The 20,426-nt window shown below is 41.0% G+C and overlaps 1 protein-coding gene across 14 annotated transcripts in view; it reads right to left on the bottom strand.

Annotated features, from left to right (window-relative positions):
• Arhgef11 (Rho guanine nucleotide exchange factor 11) overlaps nucleotides 1–20,426 on the bottom strand; it is a 145,547-nt gene that overhangs the window by 35,720 nt on the left and 89,401 nt on the right. For 10 of the 14 annotated variants that reach the window (XM_057793013.1, XM_057793019.1, XM_057793014.1 and 7 more), the window contains 10 exons: nucleotides 19,301–19,479; nucleotides 18,412–18,483; nucleotides 12,129–12,248; nucleotides 10,225–10,270; nucleotides 9,648–9,724; nucleotides 8,671–8,808; nucleotides 5,310–5,384; nucleotides 4,985–5,086; nucleotides 3,683–3,781; nucleotides 349–391 (listed from right to left, as the gene is read on the bottom strand). In XM_057793013.1, the coding sequence (XP_057648996.1) occupies nucleotides 349–391; nucleotides 3,683–3,781; nucleotides 4,985–5,086; nucleotides 5,310–5,384; nucleotides 8,671–8,808; nucleotides 9,648–9,724; nucleotides 10,225–10,270; nucleotides 12,129–12,248; nucleotides 18,412–18,483; nucleotides 19,301–19,479 (951 nt within the window). The remainder of the gene's footprint in view (nucleotides 1–348; nucleotides 392–3,682; nucleotides 3,782–4,984; nucleotides 5,087–5,309; nucleotides 5,385–8,670; nucleotides 8,809–9,647; nucleotides 9,725–10,224; nucleotides 10,271–12,128; nucleotides 12,249–18,411; nucleotides 18,484–19,300; nucleotides 19,480–20,426) is intronic. The other 4 variants (XM_057793023.1, XM_057793024.1, XM_057793026.1 and 1 more) reach the window with 1 other exon arrangement.

Genomic DNA, 20,426 nt, shown 5'->3' with positions numbered 1-20,426 from the left:
CAAGCCCCTCTGAAGGGGGTTGACAGCTGGGGAAGACCGAGGGGCCACTGATAGTGACACGGGGATGTGTCTCTACTTGCATATACCGGCTTCATGGGATCCTATTCTCTTTGCATGTAAACCTTGCTCAACCTAGACGTAGTAGGGAGGGCCTTGGATTTTCCACAGGGCGGGGTACATGGCACTCCCTTAAGGTTGGAGGGGTGGGGGGAGGGTCTGTGGAGGGAGAGGGAGGGGACTGGGAGGAGGGGAGGGAGTGGGAATTTGGACTTTTTTTTTTAAGTAATAAAAAAAGGAAAAAAAAAGAATGGCACTAAAAAAAGGAAACCAGACCAATGACCAACTTACCGATTTCAGCCTGCAACATCTCAGGGATCTTCACTCTGAGAGGCTATAAAACAAAAGAGTGGGGGCAGAAGTAATGAGGTTGCAAGCACCAAGCAGATGGATAGTATGTAGGTACACAGGATCTGGTAATGCTATTTTATCTCTTGTCTATACCAACCCTTTCCCTCTTTCTCATCTCTCTTCAATTTTGGACTTGAATTCTAGGCTAGGACTTTGGGAAATGGCACACGAGTTTACAAGACAAGTTGATACTACATTCTGAGGGTGACCCAGTGGTGTTTTCACTCTGAAGCATGGAATGTAGAATGGACCACTGTCAAATTAGCTGCTGGACTCTCTTTTGCCTCTGAGTGGCTCCAAAAGGACAACCTTTGTTACTCAACGCATTGCTGTTTCTCTCCTTTGCTACCAGTGGAAACTGGGTACGTGTCACCTAGTCCTGCACTTAGGTGATACCCTGGCATGTGCCCTTAAATCTCTCACAACATGGCTGGATATTGATGCGGTTCTGTAAGTGATGGCGGAGTACCTGGCAGCTCTAACCTTCTTACTCAAGACCCACCAAAGGCAGTAAATGCAAAACACTGAGGAAAACCAAATTTCTCCAGTAGCCAACTGTGAGAAGATATAATCATTTCGAAATTAGTTTAGTTGATCAGATTATAAAGTCAAGATAAGGACTGTCATCTGCAAAGCAGATGCTCCAGGCAGGATCCAGACACTTCCCTGAGAACCCAGTTCAGATGCAGGGGCTCATTCCTCCCTCTTAGGGAATGACAGCAAGGCCTGCTGAATCTCAGAAGCTTACACTTTCCTTGCCTCACTGATCCAGATCACCTGATGATCTTGCGCCTGTCTCTTCACCCAGGTAAGGAAAGGTAGACGAGATTTGGAGACCTGTTAGAAATCTTTCTTGGCAGTTCTCAACCTTCCTAAGGGGGAGACCCTTCAGTATAGTTCCTCATGCTGTGGTGACTCCCCAACCATAAAATTATTATTATTATTATTATTATTATTATTTTGCTACTTCATAACTGTAATCTTGCTACTGTCATGAATCCTAATGTAAATACCTGTGTTTTCTGGTGGTCTTAGGCGACCCCTATGAAAGGGTCATTCAGTCTCTTAGGGTCAAGACCCACAGGTTGAGAACCATTGCTCTGTCTCTAACTATTGTGCAGAAAGGTAGTATATATTCTACATGAGGAACTAAAGAGACATACAAAGGAGATAAATCCTTTAAATTAAAAAATAGTTTATGTGTTTGGGTGTTTTGTCTGTGTGTATGTCTATGTAATACGTGAGTGGCTAGTGTCTGTAGGGGAGTTACAGATATTTGTGAGCTACCATGTGCGTTCTGGGAATCAAACCTGGGACTCCTGGAAGAGCAACATGTGCTCTTAGCCACCGAGTCATCTCCAGCCTTAGGAAAGGTAGATCTTTGAGAGGAAGGAACAGAATCCAGGAATCCTAATCTCTTAGAGAGAAACAGTCTTTTAAAAATCTATCTCTAGGGGCTGGAGAGATGGCTCAGAGGTTAAGAGCACTGGCTGCTCTTCCAGAGGTCCTGAGTTCAATTCCCAGCAACCACAAGGTGGCTCACAACCATCTGTAATGAGATCTGGCGCCCTCCTCTGGCGTGCGGGCATACATCGAGGCAGAATGTTGTATACATAATAAATAAATAAATCTAAATAAATAAATAAATAAATAAATAAATAAATAAATAAATAAATAAATAAAATCTATCTCTAGCTTTCTGGTGGTGATTGCAAGGTAAAAGCGCCAGTCAAGGAAAACCAACCAATCCCTGAGCACTTTGACTCTAAACCCAGAGCCAGCAAAAGAAGCACAGCCAGGATCTGAAACCTGAGCCAGGGAAAGAAACACTTTATTCCTGAACTTAAAACCAAAGAAACACACCCTGACTAGGAAACCAGTGCCAAAGAAACACACGTAAGTCTCTAGACTCAGAGTCAGAGAAAGACACATGCCCTGACCATAGAATCAGAGCCAAAGGACCAGGACCAGTGAAAGAAACACAGTTTGAGCCAGGCGATGGTGGCGCACGCCTTTAATCCCAGCACTCGGGAGGCAGAGGCAGGCGGATCTCTGTGAGTTCGAGACCAGCCTGGTCTACAGAGCTAGTTCCAGGACAGGCTCCAAAGCCACAGAGAAACCCTGTCTCGAAAACCCCCCCCCAAAAAAAAAAAAAAAAAGAAAAAAAGAAACACAGTTTGGCCCTGAAATCAGAGCCATCTCTGCCCATGATCAACTAAACCAACTAATCCCTGAGCAGAAAAATTCTCTGGGAAAATCCCACCCCTAAGAAGCCCTTTATAAGACTGTTCAGTTGCTGGCTGTCCTTTCCCATCCCAGCAGAAGCAGCTGCTCTCCTGGAAATCTCTTTCTCAAGAGTCTTGGGTGAAGATCTTCATTCGTCTGCACAGAACAGAAGAACTTTGCTGGGATGTCCCTTAGGGGACTGAGCAGAAAAACCTTGCAGAGACATTCCTTTAGGAGGGCTGAGCAACGCTCAGCAGAACAGAAGAACCTTGCTGAGATGTTCACTTAGAGGGCTGAGCAGAAAAAGGAACTTTTCACGAGGAAGAGGTTGCTACATTTCTGCAAAGGCTCCCCTTTAGCAGAGAGTAGTAGAAGAAGCAACATCTTGGGGTCACAGAAGTGGATAGTTCTGCTAGGATGTTCCCTCAGGAACGTAGCAGCTCTCTAGAAGAGCAGGATTGATATATCCTGTGGGTAAACCATCCCCTACTGCACCCCAGCTTCAGATAGCCCAACTTCCCGGTAAGTCAGGACACCTTTCCCTCCAAGGGCTGAGCTGTGCTATTGCGGCTCTAGATATAGCCTGGTTTCCCAATAAGCCAGGATCAGTTCCAGAGCTGTGATACTCACTTGCTTACAGTGATGACCTCCCTATGAGAACATGCCTCTTACAAAAGATCTCCCTCATCTCTCTCCAGAAGAGGAAAGGAGGAATATAAGAAAAAGCATCTGGTGTAGAGCCCTGATTCCTACTTTATGGACGTGAAATGCCCAGGATGCTATGCACAAACAGCAGTCTTATGTGTTGGCTACCCCACAGTCCTGTCAGTCACAGGAGGAAAAGCAAAGCTGACAGGAAGATGCTCCTCTTCAGGAGGAAGCAGCACTGAAAGCACCTGGTTCAAGATGAGTTAGAACTACCCCAAGAAACACATTTTTGTTAAAAACAAAAAACAACTTGTCTTTATTTGGCTTGAATATTTTGTTTGGGTTTCCTTTGCTTGTGATGCGGAATATGGAATTGTATTCTAATTCATGACATTCTTACCGCACTTTTCTCTAGGAAAATATTCCAGATGTCTTTCCCCAAACTTCGGGAATCTTTGGGATTTGTCTGTTGATAAACTTCTGAACACAAATAAAAAAGCTAGAACAACAGAGAAACTGGGTTAGAGCCGTGGATCTTCACCAGGAATGACTTTACCTGGAGGATGTCTGATAATGTCTGAATTTACTAGGGAGTGGTTCCTACTGTCATCTAGGGGTAGAGTCCAGTAAATGGCTAAATATCCCCAAATTAAGATCTCCTCCCACAACAAAGAATTTTCCAGTCTCAAATGTCAACAATGATGAGGCTGAAAAAAGGCAAGCATTTCAGTTTCCTTCCCTCAGCATATTTCACGTTGATCACTCCTCTATTCTGTCTCCTTCCACACTGGACATTTCTAGTGGTGTCTTCATTTGTTTATGTACTGTTCTTGAAGGGCTTTTACTTTGTTCCTCTTGGTGATGTGCTCCATCTTTTTCAGGAATGCTTCTGAGATATCAGCATTTGGGACTAAACAAACAGGCACTCAATGAATTCCCTCTGAGCAAATCAATGTTCATTCTGGACTCTAATTGTGGTATTTCCAGAAAGAAAAAGACAGCAACTCATTCCTTGCGCAAAACTTACTTTAAAGAACACAATACCAGCCTTCCTCTAGCATCAGCCCTTGTTTCTATGCAGTAGGAGGGATGAGAGGGTGTGAGGTGATGGCTCTGGGTACCACCTCGGGGCACTGTGAACTTCATCCAGCTTCTCGAATGTCTCTTCCTCCCCCCTATCCCCCCAAGACAGGATCTCATTGTGTAGCCCTGGCCTGGAACTCAATCTGTAGATGAGGCTGGCCTTAAACTCAGAGAACACCTGCCTTTCTTTACCAAGTAGGCACCACCAGCCCTGCTGGTATTTCTTCATGCCATCATCTTACATGGAAGATTCATTATTGCTTTATCCCTGCTAAATTTTTTTATAGCAACATTATAAATCTGCAAGGGTGATTTCTCTCAACTGCTCAGTCAATTTGTATTCACTTTCATTTAAAGAACTCTGAGGACTTCCTAAATTAACAGAGAATGACACTGTTCCTGGCCTAGGTCTTCTTGATAGTCCTCAGGCTACAGGTGTGGTCAGCTGCATGACACAATAGGTTTCATCTTCTTTTTAGTTTTGTCTGTCCTGGACATGCCTGACTTTGCCTATGGATCTGACATAAAAGCTAGATACATAAAGAGATAAGGCATAGTGGTCAGAGATTCTCCCTACTGAGCAGAAGCAGGCACTACAAGACTGACAATTGTGACTTACCAGTGGACCAGGGTCTGCCTGAGAGAAGATGTAACGTAGGAAAACTGCCAAGTGGGCTGGATGTGACTTCAGTTTTTCAAGATCTTGGAAGATGATGTCGCTCTGAAAGGCAGAAAAATTGAGAACAGCTGGGAGGAGGTACAGAGACAGAAGACAGACAGCAAACATTATTCTCATGCTTTCTACTTTCTGGGCTCTTTTAGCTGAGCCTCCTTTCCCATAGGTTCATTTGAGAGTTGGTACTAACCAAACTGCTTCCAGTCAAGGGCAATATGGGTAATGCAAGGGAGGAAGATAAAAGGAGTAAACCAGAAAAAACAGTTACCTCATTGTTGTAATAACCTGGGTCATAATCTTCCTCTGGGCCAATAATCAGAGGCTTTGGGCTTTGATCTATACCCTGAAGGAGAGACGAAAAATTACAGAAGACATGGATTCAACTTCCTCGGTGGCGTTTGTTTAGGAGCCTAACTCTAAAATGGCCATTCAAGTCTAACTGGTCTAATCCCAAAGTTCAGCACAGATGTATCCATTTCCAGTTGCAGAAAGCCAACTGCTTCTGGGTGGAACACAGCAGAAATAGAGCAGTCTGGTCACATGACACAGGAAAATGGGAGATTAGAAAAATGTTCTCTTTCCGTTTGCAAAGGACGAGGAATGAGTGTCCTTTAACAAAGAACTGACTGCCCCAATGGACTACTGGGTTGGAGACTTGTTTCCCTAAACAGACCAAATCACTACTGTTCTCCCTAAACACATTCTCCAAATCTAATACAGCAACTACCACAGTGCTGCTGACTAGGGTGGACAAGCAAGTATATGGATTAGTAACTGCTAGAGACACCAGAGCGGATCTGCCTTTGTCTCTCCCTTAGTGAGGGAGGATGGATCTGATCTCCTCAAACACTAACATGCATTATTTCCCTTCCCTATTCCCTTTTAAAATCCAAACTCTTTACACCCTGGCTTTTGTTTTTCTTTTCTCTTTCCATGAATTTTAATAAAATACTAATCCTAACTGATATACCAGTAATGACTCCAAGAGACTTCACACCATATAAACTTTTCAAATGCTTTATAGGTCAGATTTTTCTAAAGGTTCCCTGTGCTACCAATTTTTTATTTTATTTTATTTTATTTGAGACAGGGTCTCACTATGTAGCTCTGGCTGCCCTGGAACTCACTATGTAGACCAGATTGGCCTCAAACTCACAAGATCCTCTTGCCTCTGCCACCCAAATGCTGGGAAAATTATCAACAATTTTCTAGTGACTACATTTCCTGCCGTTTTTAGTGATTCTCCAAGAGAGACTTGTTTCTGGAACTACTAATTTTACTCAAGCACTTTCTCAAGGAGCTTTCCCTAATACTTATCTTCTGTTTTTTGGACAGTCACCTACCTCTACCCCAGAATGACTGAAAGACCCTGAAAGCATTGAGTAAATTGGAAGACGGAGGCCCTGAGAGCCTTTCACACATTCAAAGGCACAGAGTTAGGCAGGCAAGCTGTATTTGTTCTTTTCAAACATACCCCAAGACCCTCCAATATCTTGTAACACCCAGTCTTTGAGGCCCATATTCTCTAGATGCCCTAAGAATCTCTGGCAAAAGCATAAAAAAGACTCGATTTTAGCTTGTTTGGGGAGAATTTTTTTAGAAATAAATCTATTTTTAAAAAGTTTTAGCCAGGCGGTAGTGATGCACATCTTTAATCCTAGATCTCTTTGAGTTCGAGGCCAGCATGGTCTACAGATTGAGTTCCCGGACAGGCTCCAAAGTTACACAGAAAAGCCCTGTCTGTTTTTGTACAAGCATATATTGATTCTGAGCATATTCCACTGCTCCATCATTTCCCCTTTCTAGTGTTTTCCTCCTGTTGGTCTCCTTTGTCTCTAGGGACAGTCATGTTATGGACACAAAACATGATTTTATACATCTATAGAAAGCCAAAAATTAGCAGACGAGCAAAAACGTATGCTATTTGTCTCTCTTAATTTGACTTTATGCTTATGACTAGCTCGAGTTGCATCCATTTTTATGAAAATGACAAGATTTTGCTGTTCATTATGGTTGAAAAACTCCACTGTGTATACACATCACATTTTCTTTATTCCTCTGTTGCTGAACACCACGGTTGGTTCCATAACTCAGCTACTGTGAACTGTGTTGCTATAAATATGGACATGCAAATGTCTGTAATCCAGAGTGGTACAGATTGTCATTGGTTATAAAGAAATTTTCTCTAAGATCTTATGACTCAGGAAGTAAACAACTCAGAAGCTTCAGGAAATCCCTGGGACTGATCAAATGCACGAGGCCACTCCTTCCCCAAGCATACCAAAGCAATAAGTACTGCTGAGAAATACCTTCAGACCAACTGAGCTATCTGGAAGAGACATTCTCCAATTTGTCAAGTTGACTCTAAGTTATACTCTAGGTTCATGATTTGTCACTCATCCTAGGGTGGCTTTTGATGATGCTTTTGATCTTTGAATATTTCTGTTCTTGTAACTACTAATACTTCACCCATACTCCAATAAGTAATACCAATAAAAACTCAAGTTTACCAAATTGTACTTTTGTGGTATCCATACCTAACTACCTACCTACCTTCCTTCCTTATTTATTTTTGTTTTGTTCAAGACAGGGATTCCCTGTAGCTTTGGAGCCTATCTTGGAACTAGCTCTTGTAGACCAGGCTGGCCCTGAACTCACAGATATTCATCTGCCTCTGCTACCCCACGGCTGGGGATTAAAGGTGTGCGCCACCACCACCCGGCTGGTTATCCAGACTTCAGTCTGTCATCTGTTTCCTATCTGGGTTGAGTAGATTTCTGTTCAGGCTGCCTCAGAAATAGAAATAGGGTCACTCAATGGTCACATAGAAGGCCTATTTTTAGTTTTTAAGAAATTTTCATATTGACTTCTATTGTAGCTAGGACTAGTTTATACTACCACCAGCAATATACAGGGTTCCCTTTAATCTACATCTTTACCAACCTCCGTTATGTATTTTTTTTAATGACTGCCATTCTGTATGGATCTCAATATAGAAATATACATTTCCCTAGTGGTTAATAAGGTTGAGTATCTTTTCATGTTTATTGACCATTTGTAGTCCACATATATAATTTTATTTTATTTTTTTTGAGACAGGGTTTCTTTTTGTAGCTTTGGAGCCTGTTCTGGAACTTGCTCTGTAGATCAGATTGGCCTGGAACTCAGATTCACCTGCCTCTGTCTCCAGAGAGTTGAGATTAAAGGTGTGTGCCACCATCACCTGGCTGTAGTTCATATTTTGAAAACCATTTCTTCACTTCATTAGCCCATTTATTGACTAGGTTTTTGATTTCTTGCTGTTTTTTTTTTTTAAAGTTTCTCTGTCTCTCTCTCTCTCTTTTTAAAGTTTTTGTATACTCTAGGCATTTTTCAATTGATTTTATTTTTACTTATGTGTTTGTGTAACTCTAGTTCTAAGGGATTTGATGCCTTTTTTCTGGCCTCCGAGTATGTATGTGGTAAAGACATATATTCAGGCAAAACACTCATACACATAAATAAACAAAATCTTGAAAAATCCTCCCATTATACAATTAACTTCCTCTCCCCGTCCCCCCAATTGAGACAGGCTCTCTCTGTCCCAGGTGTGAAAGGAGAAAGACTGGGGTTGTTCCCATCTTTCTCACCTGGTCACTGGGTGGGAGCACTGGCGCATCCAAGCTCTGTCGTCTGTGGTGCTGGGCCACTCTGGCCAGGATTACAGGAGAAGTCTGAGGGCTGTCTAGTCCAGGATCTGACAGTACTGAGTTCCGATTCATCAAGGACTAGAGGAAGAGAATTCTATGATAAGGAATCTCATTCAGACAACTCTATAATGAAAACCACTGACACAGCGTTCTTGATTATACACCATTCCTTCTAACAGCTCTGAGAACCATGAGACTTACTGAGAGCCAAAGAGCTTGTGTATCTATTCCATCAGGAAGTCTCAGTCACAGTTCACATACTTCATTGCCACATCACCTCTCATGTACGCAAACTATTGGTGACCTACATCCCACCATTTTCTGGTTACTTTCCAAGTTTATCTATTCTTTTACAGATATCTATCACCCTCTCACCAATAGTCAGTTACCAGCAGTGAGAAAAAGGAAATTCCAAATGTTACTTATATTACAATTTTAGTATATTTTTAACACTTATTTCCATGTTTAATGAGTCTGGCTAAATAGATATTTTACTATTGTTATCATTCTTCTACTCATTCTATTCTTTCTAATTTTTATATTCATAATCTTATATGCCAACTTAGAGCATTTAGAAGAGAGAAAACCTTTGAGAATAAGAAAATCTGAAAATTTATGACTAAAGTAGGAAAAGATGTGCAGCAAAGAAAGTGAGTATCACACCTGACTAGGTGGGGTTCATTAACTTGCTCTCAAAGATGAGCTACAGTGATAACACTGCCCACCTTTATACCACAGCAGAGCCAATCAGCTGTGATCAACACATGCCAGATGTGATAACCCAGCACGAGGATGCATGTCAAAGCCACTCGGAACCAGAGCGCAGGGACTAGGTCCCTAGAGCTAGAATTGTGGAGGAGGTGCCCAGGGGTGGGAAATTGAATGCACACATTTTAAATGTACCTGCTGGCACTCACCTCACTGACAGAGGGAAAGCGTTCTGTCCCAGAGTCCAAGCCACTGTCTGCTTCCTGGGAATCCAGAGAGAGGCGGCCTGAGAAGAAACCAGTTTTAGAAAAGATCTCAGGCCTTGAGTGAAGAATAGCCTTTATATTGGGCACTGGGCAGAAAGTGGAAGCTGCCACCTTCCCTTCTTTTGCCAGCTGTCCTTCAATTCTTTCATACTGTGACCTCCAGGTTCTCCTGATTTACTGGGCTTTTCCTCTCCCCATATCTGCATCTGGGCACAGAACATGCCACCACATAAAATAAGACTCTAATTCTTACTGCTACTACTCTTAGTCTGCAGCTCATTCCTAACTCTCTTTTGGTCGCCACCCCTCTTCACAAAAATTTGTTAAGCTCCTAAGTGCCGCATGTTGTCAAGCAAGCTGTCTGGACCTGTCACCCCAGTAGCTCCTATTTTTTACTTAGCCATCGTTTACTTCTATACATCCAACTGTCCTACGTATTAATATCACTTTTTCTTTATTATCTGGAATCTGTTCCATTGGGAGAGAGCTCACAGAGACCCAGAGGGCGGTGGGGATTTACCTTCAGACGTTCTCTGGCTGCCGTCACTATAGAGTGGGAGTTTGTCCTAAAAGAGACAAGACCAGACAGTGGAAAATTTCTTTGAGCCTCTCCCACTCCTGTTTCCTTCTACCAATCGAGCCATGTTTGCTTTTATAGCAAGTGGCTACTTTTGCTTTACTGTCTAGGAAATGCACAGCTTGAAGAGAGATGGGAAATACCCAGCTTCATATGTGCAGTCTGAGAAGGTGGTGACCCCTAATGGTGGAAAAGTAGTTTAATCATTATTGTAAAAATTAACAAAAATCTCCTCCAGTTTTAACCCTGGAAGAGTGAAGCATTTATTGCCTTATTCAGGTTGGATACAGGAAAAGATTTTCTAACCACTAAGGGATAAAAAAGCCCAAGCCTGCAATGAGGAAAGATGTTAAACATATACGTTGGGGCTGGAGACTGACTGCTCTTCCAGAGGACCTAGGTTCAATTCCCAGCAACCACATGACAGCTCACAGCTGTCTGTAACTTCAGTTCTATGAATCAGACACCCATGGCAAAACACCATAGCACATAAAATAAAAATAAATAAATAAATAAATAAAGCGCATTAAAAACATCTGTATCTATGGGAGTACTGGTACTGGCACGAAGCTCTGTGCCCCAGCCACTGCAGAGCTGTGCACAAAGCACTTTCCTTAACTGCATTCTATCTTTCAGCAACTCCAGGCAGAACAGGCTATTCCCATGTTATAAATAAGGAGACAGAAAGAAGCTCAGATGTTTACTAATCTTTCTAAAGTACATTCTAAATGAAGAAAACCTGGGCTAGCGCCCAAAGTCACAATTCTCAGATCAGAGTCTCAAAATTCATGTCACACAGATACCAACAATGGCAGCAGGCATGCACACATTTATACATGGTGCTAGTGGTATGCTTTAGTTCTGGCAATACCTTACCAGGTACATTCTGTTGTGTCCTTCTATAAAGAAGAGAGGCTCTTAGTGATTAAGTTACTTGGCCGTGAGTCTGAAAGCTGAGGGGAACTATACCTGGTAATCAAAACTAGATGGTCTATGTCCATAATCTAAGTCATCTACTATATGATATGAAAGTCCCTTTAGAAAAGTAGATTTTTAAAGTTTAGTTTCCTATGTTTTTACCAACTTCTGGACAGAACAGTTTAAAAAGAAAGACAAATGCCTTAAACAAATTAAAAATATTTTAAAAAGACTTTATTTTATGTGTATGAGTATTTTGCATGCATATATGTATGTGTACCAAGTGTGTGTAGTGCCCATGAAGGCCAGAGGAGGGATCGGGTCCCCTGGAAGAACAGTTAGTGCTTTTAACTGCTGATCCATCTCTCCAGCTCCACCTTAAACCATTTCTACAGGTTTGGGAAACTATTATTCTTGGGTACCATAATTTCCTAAGGTTAGTTCTTACTTACCCAAAGAACTGAGGTCTGAAGGATATAAGCAAGACAGTAATGGTAAAGTCCCTGATGAGAAGAAAAGATAAACAACCTCCTCCTGTGTGGTATTTCTTTTCAACTGACTGGGATCCTTAACTGAGGCTGACTTGGAAAGCACTTGTGTTCCCTTGAGGAGATCCTTAAAGAAAAAGCTAGTGGATGAACGCTGAGTAACGGCAGAGTAGGAATACACATTCTTGAGGAAGCTATTCAGAAGGGAAGAGTAATTAGCAGATTAAAGCAGACTAATTTATTTCTATTCCTTCTTTTCAGTAGGAGGACATAAAACAGGCTTTTCTCTCTCTGTTATCACCAGTAGGTACTGCAATAGTGCACCTTCTTTGGTGCTACTCTTGCCATGCTCAAGAGGCTTTCGGCCCTGCTTTCCTCCTTCTACACTAGTCCCTCTGCATGGTGCTGGTCCTGGAGCAACGCCTACTACCACTCACTCACCACTAAGCCACCAGTCTCCTGCTGGATCTTCAGCTGTAACTGAGTGACTCGCCGCCGGGCACCTTCGATTTGCTCTTCTAGCAGGCTGTCAGGGTTCCGACTATACACCTCACAGATACGCTAGGGAGGGCCAAGGAGAAAGAGAAGAGGAGAAGGAGAAGGAGGGAAAAGGTAAAGGGCTGGTTAGTAGAGGATAGATGATTTATCAGCAGTAAGAATAGGTAGCTATCACAAAACAAAGACGAGAAGATTTCTGTCTGCTAGTAGATGCCTGCTATTTCAGCATCATTTAGGACCAGAAAAAAGGGGTGATTGATGAGAAACAGAATATATGAAAGAAAGGAAAAAAAAATCAAACCAAAAAACCAAAAGGTCTTCCTTATACTGACCTATTTCTAAGGGCTGGATGAGGTCCCACATTGTACGTGAGCTCTTCCTCAACTTGCACCCAAGAGTGAAGTACTGAAGTAACTAACCAGATCACGACACAGAAATGTCAAAGTAAAGACAACAAAATGAAAATGTGAAATGAGGAGAGGAAAAGCTTATTTAGAGAAGCCAGAACCCTGCTTCATGAGCGGTGTCTGAAGAGCAGGCACGTATTGTCAGCACGCAGCAGAGTGAGAGCACGGGGCCGAGGAGACTGGCATTAGATCTTGGTCCTCTATGTACTAGCTGAGTAGGCGTGGACAAGCTTGAATACATCTGCCAGGAATGGAGACGACAGTATCTGCATCATGAGGTGACCCTGATATCTGAGTAAGACTGTGACATGCTTGCCAGAGTGGCTGTGGCAGTTGCATGCCCTAATACGTAGCAGGTATTTAATGCTTTTGTACAAAAGCAATCAGCAGCAAAACTTAACAAATGAAGATGTTACGTTTACACATGAACTGACTTCACCTGAAGCTTCCTGCTACCTGCTAACCTTGTTAAAATTCCCTACATTTTAGATTTATCTTTTCCATGTCTATCAAAGCCCAAACATTCCCTGTCTCAGCAGATAGTATCTGAAAAGAATTTTTTCCAGCATTACTCCATTTCAACACATCTGTATTATCTCTTCTGACTCAGAAGAGAAGTCAAATTCTTTACCACTGATAATTTTAAGCGTTTAAGACATCATTCAGACAGCTTTAAAATCTTTTTCAAGTGGTTCCTTCCCTATGTCCTACCCTTTAAAGACATCTAAGTTCCCTAAATTAAAAGCAAACTCCCACAATAAAATTACTTCTATCAATCCACATTGTCTTTTAAGCCACAGTCCATTTTTTCTTCCTGTCCCCATCACCTAAGCAGCGGCCTTTTAAAAGATGAAAGAACAGCAAAGGATCTGGATATTAGAGGTCAGTATACTGCTAAAGATCCACACAGATCTTCAATCAGTTTTTACAGTTCTCCTCTCTGATTTGGTTAGAGGTTGGTATACTGCTAAAGATCCACACAGATCTTCAATCAGTTTTTACAATTCTCCTCTCTGATTTGGTGTATTGATTTCAGCCAGATCCCAGCTTCAATGCCCACACTGTTGCTGAGGATACCCTAATCTCCTCTCTCCAGAGCTGTTTCCCAGAGGATAGTCTACCTAAATGCCTCACAGGCTCATTCAATGCCGACCTTCATTTCTGTCCTGTAAGCCTTGCTCCTGTGATTTATTAGATTCCACCCATGGCACCCAACTCAGAGCCATCCTTTACTCTTTTTTCTCCTTAATCAGATGCTAACTATCCATAATGTGACTTCTGAGATGTCTCTTTCCTGTTCTTTCTTTTTTGTTCTAAATTCTAGTTCTTGTCATATCGGTCATCATCTCTTATATACTACAGTAGCCACCACCAAGGTTTCTTTATGTCAATTCACTTAACATGTACTTACATTTTTTTATTTAGTGTGGTGTGGATGTGCCTCAGTGTGTATGTGTGCAGGCACCCACACATATACAAAGGCCAGAAGAGGCATCTGATGTCTAGAAAATGCAGTTATAGGCAGTTGTGAGTGGCCCAATGTGGGTGCTGGGAACTGAACTTGGGTACTCTGCAAGAACAACCCTTAAATACCCTTAACAGCAGAATCATCTCTCCAGTTCCAAAACCACACTTCTTGATTAATTTGAAAATCTTTGATTAATTCCCACAGTCTTTAGGAGAAACTCTAAGATCTTTAAGTGACCCGAATCACTTCCCAACCACTGTCCTGCATTGTTGTTTGCAGTGTTTTGGTCACAGTGGACTGAACCCCACTCAACTGTAACCTCCTGAAAACTTCGATAGGTACTGCATAAATCAGTAATGTTGTTAGGTTTCTACGGTACCCAAAAGTTGTTTTCAAGTTTGTCATTAAGATATAACTCATATAACTTAAACTTATATGAAGTATGTAATACGGAGGTTTTTTTTAGTATATTTACACAACTGTGCAAATATACTATCAAATTTCAGAACATGACTTCAATAAGAAAGCTGGTATTTGTAAGCAGTCAACCTACTTCCCCAACTTTCCACACTTTAGTAACCACGAGTCTATTTTGTCTTTGAGCATTTGCCTATTCTGGACATTCCATATATATGGAACCACAACATTTTGTGAACTTTTGTCTTCTTTCACTTAGTATGCCTTCAGGGTTCTTCCATTTAATAGCATGTATCAGTACTCCATTCTTTTTTTAAGGCTAAATATCCACTGTGTTGTAGATATACCACATTTCTTATCAGTTGGTAGACTCTAGGTTGTTTCCTTTGGGCTATTACAGAGATAGTTGTCATGAATGCTCATGTATAAAATTTTGTGTGAATATGTGTTTTTAATTCTTCTTGGCATTTATCTAGGAGTGGATTACATCTGTGTTTAGTGGATTACAATGGGAAGAACTACCTAATGTTTTCCTATGACTGTATTATTTTATATTCCCACCATTGGTGATGCAAACAGATTAGGATGGTGAACTTATAGACAAAACATAAACAAGTATTTCTCAGCTTTGTCTACAACCCTTACCACAAATGATTTTTTACTATTTTAGCTATAAAAATCCCAGTATCTTGTCATTTTGAGAAGCAGTTCCCCATCTTTTCATATGCTTATTGGCCATTTGCAGTTCTTTAATTGCTAATTTTAAGGTTGTTTTTCACTACATAACCTAGGCTGGCCTCCAAATTGCAATCCTTCTGCCTCAGATTTCGAGGCATATGTCACAATGTCTGGCTTGTGCCTTCTTTAGAGAACTGTTCAAATCTTTTGCTAATTTTATTTACTATAAGAACAAAGCTTATGGGGCTGGAAAGAGGTCTCCGAAGCTAAGATCATTTGTTATTCTCCCAGAGCATCTGCCATCCTCTTCTGGACTTTGAGGAACCTGCACACACACACACTCTTAAAAATAAGAACATGTAAAAAAAAATCTAAGTAAATATAAAAAAAAAATCAAATAACATTTTGAATTAGTTTCCTACCTATTTTTTTGGGGGGGGTGTTGTTGTTTTTATTTTTTAAGTTTGGTCATTGTTTGCTTGCGTCTAGTGATGAGTAGAAATGGAGTCCAGGGTCTAGGCAAGTGCTCTTACCACTTAAAAACATCATAGTCCTTGCCAAAATTTTAGTTGTGTTGTCCTTTTTAAAAAATTATTATTATGAGTATGGGTATTGTGCCTGCATGTATGTCTGAGTACCACATGCATGTAGGGCCCACTAAGGTCAGATGAGAGCATTGTATCCCCTGGACAATTGTGAGCTGCCATATGGATGCTGTGAATTGAACCTGGGTCCTCTGGAAGAGCAGCCAGTGCTCTTAATAGTTGAACCATCTCTCTAGCCCTGTTATTTGCTTTTTTATTCTTGAGGTGAAAGAGTTCTTTACAGACTCTGGTAATAAGACCCTTAATAGACATATGATTGTGAAATATGTTTTCTATTCTGTGAGCTGCCCTTTTATTTTTTACATTATTTCTTTATACACAGACATTTTAATTTTGATGATATCCAATTATCTTTTGGGGGGAATGCTTGTACTTTTAGTACCATAAACAATCCATTGGTTAATCCAAGGTTATGATGATTCATATGTTTCCTTCTAAAAGTTTAATATTTTTCCTTCCTCATTACTTATATCTAACATAATTTGAATGCTGTGTAGACACAGTCCTGAGGGATAACAAGAACAACATCTGGTTCAGTCCAGACCAAGTCCCCCTTTTCTCATCTCTCTTGAGTTTTATACATCTGTTTGTTGGCTTTATTAATCCATTTTTAATTAATTTTGTTAATTATGTGAGATAAAGATAGAGATTAATTCTTTGTTTGTAGATATGAAGTTATCTAGTACCATTTGTTGAAGAGATAAACACTACTGTTTTGTCTAGTACCTTTGTTGAAAATGAGCTGCCATTTTGTAATCACTAATATGAGAGCTCTGAGTTCTAGTCCATTGATCTACATGTCTAGTTTTATATTGTAACGATGTCTTAGTAAACCAATGTGAATATACAAGCAACAATTTACAATGCAATATATCTTCATTTAGTTGATCATGTCCTATGGTATTGCAGAAACTCCTTAAGGGTAGGTACATCTCTCACTTATTCCTGTAACCATTCATACTTGTACCTTGAAGGCTACCCCATTGATTGCTCCAAAAGAAGACTTAGCACACCACAAGAACACAATACTTGTTAAGTCTGTTTTCACAACTCCATGCCTTGACCTTAACTGTTTCCTCACTAGCAATGCCCCCAATTTTGTTTATTTTTGAGTCAGGGTCTTTCTCTGTAGCTGTGGTTGACCTGAAACATCTATGTAGACCAGGCTGGTTTAAGATTCACAGAGATCCATTTACTTCTCCCTCTCAAGTGTTGAAATTAAAGGTATGTGCCTAGCTACCCTCTACCTCTTTTTGTCTGCTTAAGTTCCACTCTTCCAAACTCAACACAAACACCATTTCTACTGTGAAGCTTTTACATGGCATTGTAATTGTTTTTCCTTTTAATTTTATATAAACTCTTTGTTCTTGTGACTTCCCTCTTACTAGAATTTGAAATTTCCATTAGATTTTAAGCACACTAAAGGTAGGAACCAACTCATCTCCATTTTATATACCACAGAAACTAAAACAATGTTTTATATGTAGTAAATACTTACAGACTGGCCTATTCCAGCCAAATTAATCTTCTTGGTCTCTGTGCCTATCATTTCCTAGACTGGTATCTCTTTTCATCTTCTTCTTCATCAGTCTAACCCAGTATTCATCTGCCCACCCCTACCTCCCATGCTTACTTTTCTCTTCTTTGGAATCCTTTTAAGAATAATTCCAGCTGGGAGGTGGAAGTGTATACCTTTAATACCAGCACTCAGGAGGCAGAGGCAGGAGGATCTCTCTGAGTTCGAGACTAGCCTGGTCTACAAGAGCTAGTACCAGCACAAGCTCCAAAGCTACAGAGAAACCTTGCCTCAAAATTTTTTTTTTTTTAAAAAAAAGGAATTCCAATGAACTTCAATTTTCCTCAGTTCTACTAGTTCCTCATTTTAGCTGTTTTCTTATTTATTTATATTTAGTTTACATATTCAACATCCTAATGTATTAGCCATAGGATTCTGCTATCCTACTCACTCACTGGTCTGCTTTAACTAATTCTGTTGGCCAAAGGCAATCCTGATGTGGGATAATCATCTATATTCTGTCAATTATATTTTAAATAAACGCTGATTGGCCAGTAGCAGGCAGGAAGCATAGGTGGGACAACCAGACAGGAAAGTAGAGGCGGGTCAATGAGAACAGGAGAATTCTGGGAAGAGGGAAGCTCCCTCTGCAGTCCTGTACAGACAAGGAAGAAGCAAGATGTGACTGACTATACTGCTGAAAAAGGTACTGACCCATGTGGCTAACACAGATAAGAACAATGAGCAAATGTAAGTTATAAGAGTTAATAAGAAGCCTGAGCTAATGGGCCAATCAGTTTATGATTAATGTAGACCTCTGTGTGATTTCTTTGGGACTTAACAACTGCGGGAATCGGGCAGGACAGAAAACTCAGTCAACACAATCCTTTAATGGTCTCAAGACAGTACTTTTCTATTCGCTGGGGATTGAACCTAGGGTCTCAAGTATGTGCTCTACCACTGGGCTATATTATATACCCACAGGCCTTTATGTTTTACTATAATTGGATATGGTCTACAAAATTAAGCCGCAAAAAATAAAAAAAATAAAGTTGCACACACTGGCAGATTGCTGTCATAGGGATTAATTACTGCATGAAAGTAAAGACCCGTCTATCTTTAACAGTGATCTCACCTGTAACTCTTTCTCTTCCTGTCTCAGCATATTCCTGAGGATTTGAGTGGCATGCTTTTGAACTTCAGGATCCTAGGAATGGAAATATAATAGTAGTGAGACCTGAAGACTAGCTCAATAGCTTAACTCTCTTATATTTGCTCATTCCTGAGTGAGGAAAGATGTTGAGAGTAAAGCCTGATTTCATGAGTACATTCTGGATAATTCAACACCTTGCGGGAATGCAATAAACATAAAATCTTTTGTTGTTTTACCTTATTACTGAACTTAAATACCTAGCTGTAATTAGCCTTCATACTGAATTGTTTTCTAACTTCTCTAAAGAATTAGTTCGACTTCTTTTCAACCTAGAATCCTGTTCTTCACACATATCTGCATCTTGTCCTTCTTCAAGTCTTCACACAGGCTCTTCTACTCTTGAAGGCTCTTTTTCTACCTTTTTTGGGTTCTTTCTAAATCTTTCCTCTATTGACTATCTTCCATATTTCACTCTTCCAGGAGCCCTTTTGCTCTGAAGCCAATCTCTTCCTCTTTGACTTTCAAGCACACCCTCCCAACACCAACTGGCAACAATCTCCATGGGATACTTCTGTCCATACCTGGGGCCCAGGTAGGTCCCCTGTGAGATTCTTCACACAGTGAGGAACACAGTGAGGATGCCATCTATAAAGCCTCATCTTCATTCACAGAGGAGTAGGACACTAAAGCATGAACATCCTTTTAGGCAGACTTCATTTTTATTTAACTTTTTGGTGGTATTTACATGTCTCTTTGGCCTATTTCTGCTTACCACAAATCCATTCAATTTAAGTTCCAATGAGGGAGATCTTCAAAGAGTCCCTAGACTCTAGGACTTAGAGTGATCTGTAGGTGCCAGTAAAACTAATACCTGCAGAGGCTTGGGTCCTGTAATGTGTTGTGGGGGTGGCAAGGGTGGAGGAGGAGGTGGTGGAGGAATCACGGGGTTAACTCTGGGTATTCCTGCCGGAGGTGGGTTCTGCTGAAGCCCAGAGACACCAACGGAGGAAGGAGAAGAGCCCAAGAGGGTAAGTGCAACATAAGCGCCAGCTAGAAGGAAAGAAAAAGAGGCTTGTTTGAATGCCACTGTTCGCAAGAAGAGTAGTACTTTCATTAAGCCTCACAATCCTATAGATTAAAATCTTCTTTTTTAAAAAAGTTCTAGCCATTTTCTAATTTCTGTCCTCCTGCCCTGCACCAACCAAGTTCTCAATCCCTCACACAGAAATCCCAACTAAAATTCCACCCATAAATAATCTCAGGGAAAACTCCCTAAGGCTACCTCACCCCCCCCCCCTGCCCTTTTGCTTTTTCAAAGTAGTGTTTCTCCCCCCCCCCCCCCCCCCCGCAAGACAGGATTTCTTTATATAGCTCTGGTTGTCTGGAACTAGCTTTGTAGGCCAGGCTGACCTTGAACTCACAGAGATCCACTTGCCTCTGCTTCCCAAGTGCTGGGACTAAAGGTGTGTGCCATCATCGCCTGGTTCAAGTTAGTCTTTCACTGTAGCCAAGAATGGCCTTAAATCCTCCTGCCTCAGTTTAGATGTTGGGATTTTGTGGGTACACTAACATGCCAAGTTTACTTCTTAATCTCACTAAATTTTGAACCAATGTGAAGTCTAGCACACTCCTGCCTGGTATACAACAGGCACTCAAACTCTAGCCTTCTATTCCCCTAACACTTCCCACATTCTCATTTACCTCCTCAGTACTGTTGCTTCTATTTGATTATATGTGTAGACTCACTTGTTATGTATTCCTGGCTAAAGTATTTTTGCCCCTTTTCTGCCTCCATAGGAAGCTAATAAGGAAGAAGGTGAATGAAATAGAATGACATGTAAATGAAATGTGGTCTCAGGATACGGTCAGGAGAGGTGGCAATGACGGTGCACTAAACATGAAGCTCTCTATTGGAAAGCTAATAGTGCCGCTATTTGACATCATACTAGGGTTTTTCAGCAGTTTAAGTTGATTGCTTATGTTAAGACTAAAGATGT

The sequence above is a fragment of the Chionomys nivalis genome, chromosome 18 (assembly GCF_950005125.1).
Source record: "Chionomys nivalis chromosome 18, mChiNiv1.1, whole genome shotgun sequence".
NCBI classification, from domain to species: Eukaryota; Metazoa; Chordata; class Mammalia; order Rodentia; family Cricetidae; genus Chionomys; species Chionomys nivalis.
This window is presented reverse-complemented; position numbering and strand designations above follow the sequence as displayed.